The 9,841-nt window shown below is 42.6% G+C and overlaps 1 protein-coding gene and 1 long non-coding RNA gene across 3 annotated transcripts in view; one reads left to right on the top strand and one right to left on the bottom strand.

Moving 5' to 3' along the window:
• LOC114610201 overlaps nt 1-4,724 on the top strand; it is a 9,756-nt gene extending 5,032 nt beyond the window's left edge. The window contains exon 3 of the long non-coding RNA XR_003709661.1: nt 4,500-4,724. This is a non-coding gene — a long non-coding RNA (uncharacterized LOC114610201). The remainder of the gene's footprint in view (nt 1-4,499) is intronic.
• The window catches only part of Nr6a1 (nuclear receptor subfamily 6 group A member 1), a 185,656-nt gene that overhangs the window by 2,806 nt on the left and 173,009 nt on the right, over nt 1-9,841 (bottom strand). For both annotated transcript variants that reach the window (XM_028754692.1, XM_028754693.1), the window contains 3 exons: nt 5,058-5,179; nt 3,480-3,632; nt 1,719-1,848 (listed from right to left, as the gene is read on the bottom strand). In XM_028754692.1, the coding sequence (XP_028610525.1) occupies nt 1,760-1,848; nt 3,480-3,632; nt 5,058-5,179 (364 nt within the window). In that variant the 3' untranslated portion in view covers nt 1,719-1,759. The remainder of the gene's footprint in view (nt 1-1,718; nt 1,849-3,479; nt 3,633-5,057; nt 5,180-9,841) is intronic.

Raw genomic sequence — 9,841 nt, 5'->3', positions numbered from 1 at the left:
TCTCTCTCTCTCTCTCTCTCTCTCTCTCTCTCTCTCTCTCTCTCTCTCTCTCTCTCTCTCTCTCTCTCTCTCTCGGCTGGGGAATAAGAATGAGAAGAAATAATGCTCTGAACTTTGGACACCAAAGGACATATTTGTCACTTTGCTGGTACCCGTAACATTTCACTAGAGAGAAAAACCTGACAAGTGGAGACTACCTAAAAGTCACAGGATGTGGTGGCCTCCAGGGTAAGATAATAGGCTTCACTGGGGAAGTGTAAACAGTTCCTGACAAAACAGGCTAAAAGTGGTACTGTGGGTGAGGCAGGCACCATAAAGGGATACAAGCCAGTGGAGCATGTGTCTGGGGTACTGGTAGTAGGAGAGCCTGATACAAATAAAGGGAAAAGCAGCTGAAACAACTCTAAGACAAACCTAGCTTGTCCTGGCCAAAGTCTGGAGGGCAAGAACTCTTCCTAGAACTAGATAGGGTAGGCAGTAAAGCACAGGGGGGTCCAGGCTGCATCTGCAGAAGCAGCAGGCAAGCCCTTAGAAACATGAGGTAGTTTAAAGCCCCTTTCCCTTCTAGATACTTCTGGCTCCATCCCTCCAAATCTTGATAGGCCAGACCCCTGATAATACTTGAAGGAAGAGCTGGGCTTCTCTGGGTCTTGGCTTTCTGTTCTAGAGCCCTGGCAAACAAATATCATTTTGGAAATAATGAGAGAACTTACAACAAAATTTAGGAGCAAAGTTTCTAGTCCTTTCTACTGTTTAAAAATGGCAGTTTTGGATGTGGTTCAGGGGATAAGGTAGGGTGAGAACAGGAACTTCCAAAGGAGTCTTTATTCTTTCAGAAGCCTGGCTTTTGCCCCTCTACCTTTTGAGGGAAACAATGTAAAGAACAAATCAGAAATGGCATCAGAATTCAGAACATGGCGTTTTCCTGCCACCTTTCTAAAGGATTGACAGGAAGTCGAGTTCATAAGAGGGAGGGATGCAGTCTGAAGAAAGTAAGCCTTGAAACTAGGCAGCTATGAGCCCCAAGGGCGCTGGGAGGCGAGTCCTACAGACTGACTTACTGTCAGGATTCTGCTGGATGCAAACTTGACAGCAGCATCAACAAACAACAGTGTTTGGGGAAGGGTGCCGCAGAAAGCAAGGCAGAGTTTCTGCCGTTCAGACTTGTGGGACAAGATGATCAAAATCAAAATCCCCTTCAGTCGTCCCACTGGCCATTAGTAAATCTCCCTATACCACGTCACTCCTTTGGTGTACTCTTTTACTAAGAAGTCTGTGGCTATTAAAAAAGAAAAAAAAAAGGCAGTTTGCTCTCTAACAGACAAATGTGTATCTGCTGAGAAAATGTGGAAAAGGCAGGGACGGTCATACACCTGTCTCCATTGAGGTAGTTGTCTTTGTCAACATTATGGAAGTACTCGTCTAGTCCATCCCACCCTCTCCCTCAAAATACAAAACCCTATCTCTAAACAATGACAACACGGTCACATTAAACATCTTCACATTCTGTAAACTGCAAGGAAATGCATCTGCTGCATTCACACAAAAGCATGTGCATCATGTTGAAGGCCATACATTCAACTCTGTCGTGAAATAAATATATAGAAAAATGAGGTTAAAAACAGACAAACAAACAAATTCTTCTTGTGATGGAGGTAGCTGCTCCACAGTCTCCATCTTGGTCTCTGGCTCTTTTCTCTGGAACCTGTGCTGCCTACCCAAGGCACTGTGGGTGGCCGGAGGAGGTGCAGGGCACAGGTCACTCCTTCACTGTACTTGTCTTGCAGGAGTGCAGGACAACCTTAAAGAGGAGGGGCAGCTGCTCCAGGGGCACATTCACCATCTTGCCTAGGTAAAGAGAAGAGACAGGAGTTAGTAGGGCAGGAAAGCCTATCTTGTCTCCACTCAGGCTGCTGGATTGCCTTGGTACAGGATGAGGGCAAGAGTACCAAAAGTACTGAGAAGGCCACAAGGGTTTGATAATGTCAGGTTGTCTACACTCACTCTCTCGTCTGCTACACTTGTTCTGTGCCAGCCAGTTTCATGCATTGTCTCATTCAGACTCACTGCTTCTGTCTGTGATTGCCTCTTACTCCATTTTACAGCTGAAATGGAGAAAAAGCCCTACTGAGCTTTCACAGCTGAAACACTGCAGGGAACTTGCTTCCCACCAATGCTCTAGCATTCTATAAAACACTACTCTTCAAAACAGAGTAAGTGACTAATAAAAGTACTAGGGAAGTAAGGAGAAGGGGCAAATAAATTTGAAATGTCTGGGAATAAAAAGAATGACAGTTTTTTTTTCCCACTGACAAACTTCTCAGAGCTTTAAGTACATAATACTACAAGCAAAATACCCAAGGCTGTAGTTCTCCCTGACAGTACCTTAATCACCTTGAAGGCATTAAAAAATACTGATGCCTGGTCTTCACCCCATACCAGTTAAGTCAGAATGTCTGGAGATGCAATCTACTAAACACTGTTGGTTTTCAAAACCTTTCCAGGTAATTGAAAATACTGCCAGGTCCAACCTACATCTGCTAGACTGCTCTGTGACTCAAGAAATAGAGAAAAAAAATTCTGTCAGACTGACATGCTTTCCTTTAAAAGTTGTACGGCTAAATTTTACAGAAACAAAGCAAAACAAAACAAAACAAAACCAAACCTGGTCCAAACATCATCCCAGTGAGTGTTGGACAACAAAACCACGAATCCTCATTAAATGTCATAAACAACAACAAAGAGCCAAGGTTATGCACTGGAACAGACCTATTAATTGTCAGGAACTTAGCAGAGGGTTCCTGTGCTAAGACCACAAACACAACACACTGCAACACACAAAACTCCTTTGTAAACATCATATAAGCTTAAAGGTGCCACTTTAGGGCCCTGGAAAGAGTTTGTGCAATCCTATAAAATAAAGTCTTTGAAAATTGGCATATAATTCACAAATAAAACTCATTATCTAAAGTGTACAAGTTCAGGGTTGGGGAGATGGCTCAGTGGTTAAGAGCACTGACTGCTCTTCCAGAGGTCCTGAGTTCAATTCCCAGCAACCACATGGTGGCTCACAACCATCTGTAATGCCAGATGGTTCCAGTGTGTCTGAAGACAGTGAATTCACATGCGTAAAATAAATGAATAAATAAATAAATAAATCTTAAAAAACATTGTTCCAATAATATTACTTCTGAAAAAAAAATATATATATAGTTCAGGATGTGAAGTGGAGACACAGCCTGCTTTCCTCATCCACACTACCTGAACACCACAGGAGCCTGGGAAATGCCAGTTTCTCTTTTCTAAAAGGAGACACTGACTTCCTACTACAACAGAACTTATCTGAGGGGAAGGGTAGTAACTGTCTGCAGTTGGTGACAGCATAGAGTGAGCATCCATCCCATGAACACTGCTCATCTCAATTCCTTCACAAGCTTGGAGAAACAAGGAAGGGTGGACACCTGGACCCAGAATATTACCTGCAATGTATCGGATCTCTGGCAAGCACATCATCAAATCAGGAAAGCGGTTTGGCTGATGTGTATATTTATATTCAGTAAAATCCTGACAGATGTACCAATACCGCTTGTTCAGTTGTTCCAGCTGTGAGGCACTGGTCAGACCCCTGATATCTGAAAACAAAAACAAGTATCACTTAGGGAAGGGGGGTTAGGCATCAGATTTGTAAAAACTCACAGTTTAATGTGGCCATAACAATGACTTTTCTTTTTCTAATGTGGAGAAACCAAGATCTGGATAAGAAAAAATAAGATAGAAAATGAAATATGCAAAGGACAGCCCTTTGCCTACACCTTAGAGTGCTAAGCTCTTAATAAAGGGTATAGTGGCACAGAACAGGCACCAGTGAGTGTGGAACAAGTGGCTAACTAAGGGTTCCAATAACCCTTCAGAGCATCTTTGAGGCAGAGGGTGTCAGAAGCCTGACATATATCATCTCCACTGCTCCTGTGTTCTTCCTATTCTATCCTGATGTACACACATACGTATGTATGCATATCTACCCATCTAATGTATAGGGGATGAATAAAGCATTCTGCATGTAAAGTATACCAAGCCTTTGAGGTCCAGCACACATTTTTCTTCCTCTAAGAAGTTGCTACCAATCTTCTTCCATATACAGTACAATTAATGTGTTGAGTGTTACTGGCATGTAAATTCTTTAGGGACCTGGGGACTGGCCTGGCTTTTATTTTTCTCCTTCCAATATCCTTAATACACAGTCTAGGGTTTGGCTAGAGAAGGCGTGTAGGTCACCTGATAAATGCATGATGGCATACAGACAGGAGTAGTAGGTTTATACAGCACTGGAAAGTTGAATGAGTGGGGAACAGTAGTAAAAAGAAAGGCCTGATCAAAAGTCTCTGGATTGGAAAACTGAGCACTTTTAAAGCTACAGGAACAAAATCACTCAGGTCCACTCTGGGAATGGGGCATTCATATGCTACTTTTTATAAAAGAACACCAATTTTCTTTCACAGGCCAGTTGCCAGCAATTACCACATGCCACTTGTTGGCAATATGCCTATAAATCAAGTGGACTCCTCTGATGGAAGAGTGGGCCTCATGTGCACATGGAGGCTTGTATACCACCACTCTTCCCTGGGACATCAGAGCCATGGTCAGCCTGTCAACCAGCCTTATCTCCTCCAACAGTTTCATCAGTCACCCTCTCTTCAGTTGCTGGTAAACTTGTACATATTTTAAATGACGCACATTCTGTCCTTGACGTCTGTGTTTAAATGCATTAAAACTGACTAAACAAAGTGAATCCTCTTCCTTCCTCTGTGAGTTATAGAGATTGTGGCATTTAGATTTCAAGAAAAAAAATCTAAGCATTCCTTGCACAGTAGAGTAGCAGGGTGATGACTAGGGGGACTGTAGGCCTTCCAAGACTGATGGTCACATAGTGTGACAGAGTCTGTAGCAGTCCTGGGGGTGGGGGCATGAGGAGTTGTGTATGTGATACAGAGGGCAAGTGCTCAATGCCAAAAATAGATACATAAAATACCCCCTGCTTTTGCCCTCCCCCTCCTCACCTTGATTCAGGAAGTTAATTGCTTTCATACATGCGTACTCCTCATTGCTGACCTTTAGCTGATGGAACTTGTGATATAGGTAGATGAGCCGTTCAATCACCTCCATCCCTTCATCACTAAACCTGGACAACAGATACAGGTTCTTACTTTGGATACAAGAAAAAGTCTGGAAGGGCACACAGATGTTATCTATGATAGGAAAAAAACTCTACATGGGGGAGAGGGAACCCACAGGAAAACCCATGCTTTGTATGGCAGCCAGTATAGGTTATGTAAGTTGCTGTTTCCAAGGTCAGACAGTCAAGTAAAACCAGGTTCAAATCCAACTGCACCACAGACAGCTGTGAGATTTTGGGAAAGTCTTTGACCTATGTAAGCTTTTAGGTCTCCCTCTGAAAGACAATGTTTGCCTGCTTATGCTAACATGAGCTGAAGGAGATCTGGGATAGAAACGAAGAGGAATGTGACAATATTTAAGATACAGCTTTTGTGGAGATGCAGTCTCCAGTATCAATGACAGCTGCCATGGTGACTCTATAAGAGCTTCAGCTACAATGTAGAAAATGCTTCCAATTATGTTTGTTTAGGTTCACTGTTTCTAGCAAGGCTGAGATTATATACAATAAAAAAATCTCACTGGCATTCCTGACTTCAGCCCAAGGTAGAAGGAAAACACTTGCTGAGTCTTTATACCACAAGAGGCTTTGTGCTGGACACTTTCTGTGCATTCTCAACCCTAGCAGTGGATGAAACAATCACTACCAACATACAGCTGAGAAACTCAAGTTCAATATGGAGAGGGGACTGGCCCACCAAAACACAGCCAGCTGGTGGTGGGATGAGAACCTGGAACCTGGACTAGCTTCTCAAGGCTCTTCTAGTATCTAGGGTAGTTGGCTCATGCAGAACAGACAGGCCTCTTGAACTATTTACACATGACTTCTTTTCACCTGATGAATTCTTACATAGGTAATAAAATAGGTATACAAATCTATCACTAATAATAAACCATAGTGGAATTCATCTTATTTACTCTTCTTATGTTTTGGTGTGTGTGTGTGTGTGTGTGTGTGTGTGTGTGTGTGTGTGTAAGGGATATATAAAGAGCCAGAGGTTGACACTGTGCCTTTTACTATTGTTTTCCACCCTATTTTTTAGGGATACCAGTCTCTAATTGAATTCTGAATCTCACTAATTTGGCTAGACTGACTTGGCCAGCGAGTTGTGGAGACCTGTCTATTTCTGCTCCTATTCAGTGCTGCAGTTACAGACATCCTCAGGCTTTTACATGAGTACAGGTACCTGAACTAGGAGTCCTCGTGCTATAAGTACTGTACTTATTAAGTGCTTTTCTCCAGTCCCAATAAATTTAAGACAATTCTTTGGCATGTAATTTTACCATTCATTAAAGATAAAATCACACACACACACACACACACACACACACACACACACACACACACACAAAACACCCAGAAAACAAAACAAAAAAGCTGGGCAGTGGTGGCGCACGCCTTTAATCCCAGCACTTGGGAGGCAGAGACAGGCCTGCCTCTTGAGTTCGAGGCGGGCCTGGTCTACAGAGTGAGTTCCAGGACAGCCAGGGTATACAGAGAAACCCTGTTTCGAAAAACAAAAACAAGGAAAAAGAAAAATAAAGATAAAATCAATTTTGAATACAAATGAGATAGACATGCTTACTTTTTTTTTTTTAAATCTCTTTTAAATGAAGAATTAAATTGCTTCTGTGTGACACTTCTATTTGACATTGCAGGACATATACCAAAGTTTTCAGAGTTAATCTTTTTTCTGAGACCAAGTTTCTAGACCCTGGCTGGCCTAGAACTCACTACATAAAACAGGATGGTCTCAAATTCAGAGACCTGCTCATCTCTGCCTCCTGAGTTTGGGGATTAAATGAATGTTTTGCCTCATCTGGCTTAATTGATATTTTGATCTTATAACTATCAATGGTTTAGGTATAAAGTAGCAGAAGTATATTTAGAGTTATTTCAGAAATTGTTAAAAATTGTGCCCTAATCCCAAGTCAAATTCATTTAACATTTTTTTCAAAACTAATTTCAAGTCAGAAACTAAAACAGCAAACTTTTTTTTTTTTGAAATAGGGTCTCATATAGCCCAAGCTGGCTTTGATCTCAGTGTGTAGTAGAGATGGCCTTCAAACTCTCAGCCTACTGACTCTATCTCCCAAATGCTAAGGTTTCATGACATGTACCATCACACCTAGCTAAAATAAAACTTGACATAATCTAAAAACATCTAATTTGATTCTTAAAAAAATGAGGAATGATGATAGGATGATACTCAAAGTCTTTGTTTCCCATAATTAAGCCATCGTGTTTCTAGAAGAACAAAACCAACAATAACCCAGGATCTAAGTGAAGGAATCTGCAGCAATACTTATGTATGAGGGCCGGCATGATCAAATCAGTGTCCAGATCCAAGGAGGCAGCAAGTTCTGATCAACATGTTCAAGTGCTGCCAGAGGCCCAGTGTTCACAGGAAGACACTGAAGATACACGGGGAGTTTGATTTGGAATTAATGTCTACTTGCTGAAGGTTTAGGAATCTTTAGTAATGCCTTCACATTCAGTTACATAGCCTTAGCAGGGTTGTGACACAGAGTTTAGGAAGCTGGTCTCTAGCAGCCAGGACTAAATCTGGCTACACTTTCTACTTTGGGCTAGAAAATGAGCACCCTGGCGATAGAGTATGTTTAGGCAAAGAGGTCCCAGAGATGCCACCAAAGCAAGAGACCTCTCAGTTCCTATGTGAGCTGTTGTAAGCTGTGAATGCTAATTTAAGCTCCTCACTGTTCTAGCCCAATGGCCTTTATGACTCTATGACTACTGTCCCAGACTAATAATAGAGACAAATTAATATTGAGTATCCACTCTAAAACCCTTACCATCCATTCTACTGCATGTTGAATGCTGGGTACTTTTAGCATTATATATCTATCCTAATCCTCCCAATTAAAAAAAAGTGTATTAATCAAAATCTCCTTTGTTCCTGTGTGGGAATGAAGGCTCAGAGCAGCCACTGACTGCTCCTGACATAAAGGCCCTTTCACAAGCATTCTTATTTTCCTGAAAACTTGTGAGATAAACCATATACCTCTGTATTAGGATAAGAAAGGGGTGACTCTCCCAAAGTAACATAGTAAGAAAGAGCGAGGACTTTTGAATCCCAAGCACAGGGGCTTTCCTAGTGCTGTACTACCTGCCCCAACCCTGTCAAGTTCTTACGTGCTACCTGGAAAGTCTGCCACATGCTATCTCATGAGAAACCATAATAGCATCTCATCCTGGGGCCTGGCCTTAGGTGCCAGGTACTTCTGTGCCACTTGCTTGGTGATTAGTCTTGTAGGAAGTAGTGTGCCTAGGGGTGAAGACCACTCCTTATAATAGTGCTTGCTGGCTACTTACATTGTTGAGAGAGAAAAGGGTTTACTGAGATTCCCTATCCTGTCTGCATGGAGCAGAAGGGTGGGGATAAGTAAGGTGGAGCATAACAAAGAAGGCAGGAGAAGACGGTGGACATCTGTCTGGTAGCCGAGCAATGCAGCAAGCACAAATAATGCTCTGTCCCTTAATCAGCAAGCTCTTGCTCCAAGTGCTCACTATTGCACGGTAAGATCTGCAGGTGTGTGGCTATCATCCAGACCCTGAGCTGGCAGTGTCAAACCTGCTCCTGGCTATCTTGACCTGAGGGACACAAAGGAGTTCTCAAGTGTTTGGACCTGCATATATGCCCAAGATCTGTCCTTTCTCTTGGGAATAGTACATCCCTCTTTTCCAAATATCTTACAAGAAGCAGCCATCATAGTCCCTTGGCAGTGGCTGGGGTTGGCAGCCAGCCCAGCAGTCCCCACTCAGTCTCCACAGCTTGGCTGCAAAGCTTTCCTCCACACCCGCATCCCACCCTTTGATAAACAAAGTTGCTCTCTGTTCCATGGGCCTGCTTTCTCTTCCAGCCGCTCCTCCTCCACATCTGCCCACTCCACAGTTCTGATGCCCCTGTATTCCCTGTCTACAAATTATCAGCATTCAAAAGCCATAAAGCCAGACAAACACACCCATTCTTCTCCCAGGTTCCTATCACACAAGCATTCTAGGACAAGGAAAACATTCCTGCCAGGATCCCCAAACCACTGGACCATTCAGTCAGTAATTGAAGCTGACAGTATGTAAGTTATATCCTCTACAGGGGCAGAGAGGACCAGCTTTCTTTCCCATTCATCTACATGTACCCTCCCTAGCAGCAGTCATCAGCCATTGCCTTTAAGGAACTGTCATCTTCATACCACATACAAGTCAGATTACAGCTCCATGACACATTCTAGAAAATCATTCCTCCTAAGAACCTGGTAAAGTGTAATAGTGGAGAACTCTGGCTTTGGAGTATAACAGACCTGTGTAGCAATCTTAGCTTCATCTTTTTCTTTTCTACCTTTGTAGCCTTGCATTTTCTTCTCTCTGAAACTCAAGGTCTATATACCTACAGAGGCTAATAGTACCAGTCTCATAGAGTGGTGGCAAGGACTCAACAATAATGTAAATAAAACAATAATAAGCCGGGCGGTGGTGGCGCACGCCTTTAATCCCAGCACTTGGGAGGCAGAGGCAGGTGGATTTCTGAGTTTGAGAGTTTGAGGCTAGCCTGGTCTACAGAGTGAGTTCCAGGACAGCCAGGGCTACACAGAGAAACCCTGTCTTTAAAAACCAAAAAAAAAAAAAAAAAAAAAAAAAAAAAAAAAAAAA

This window comes from Grammomys surdaster, unplaced genomic scaffold (genome assembly GCF_004785775.1).
Source record: "Grammomys surdaster isolate TR1022 unplaced genomic scaffold, NIH_TR_1.0 126035, whole genome shotgun sequence".
In the NCBI taxonomy this organism is placed as follows: Eukaryota; Metazoa; Chordata; class Mammalia; order Rodentia; family Muridae; genus Grammomys; species Grammomys surdaster.
This window is presented reverse-complemented; position numbering and strand designations above follow the sequence as displayed.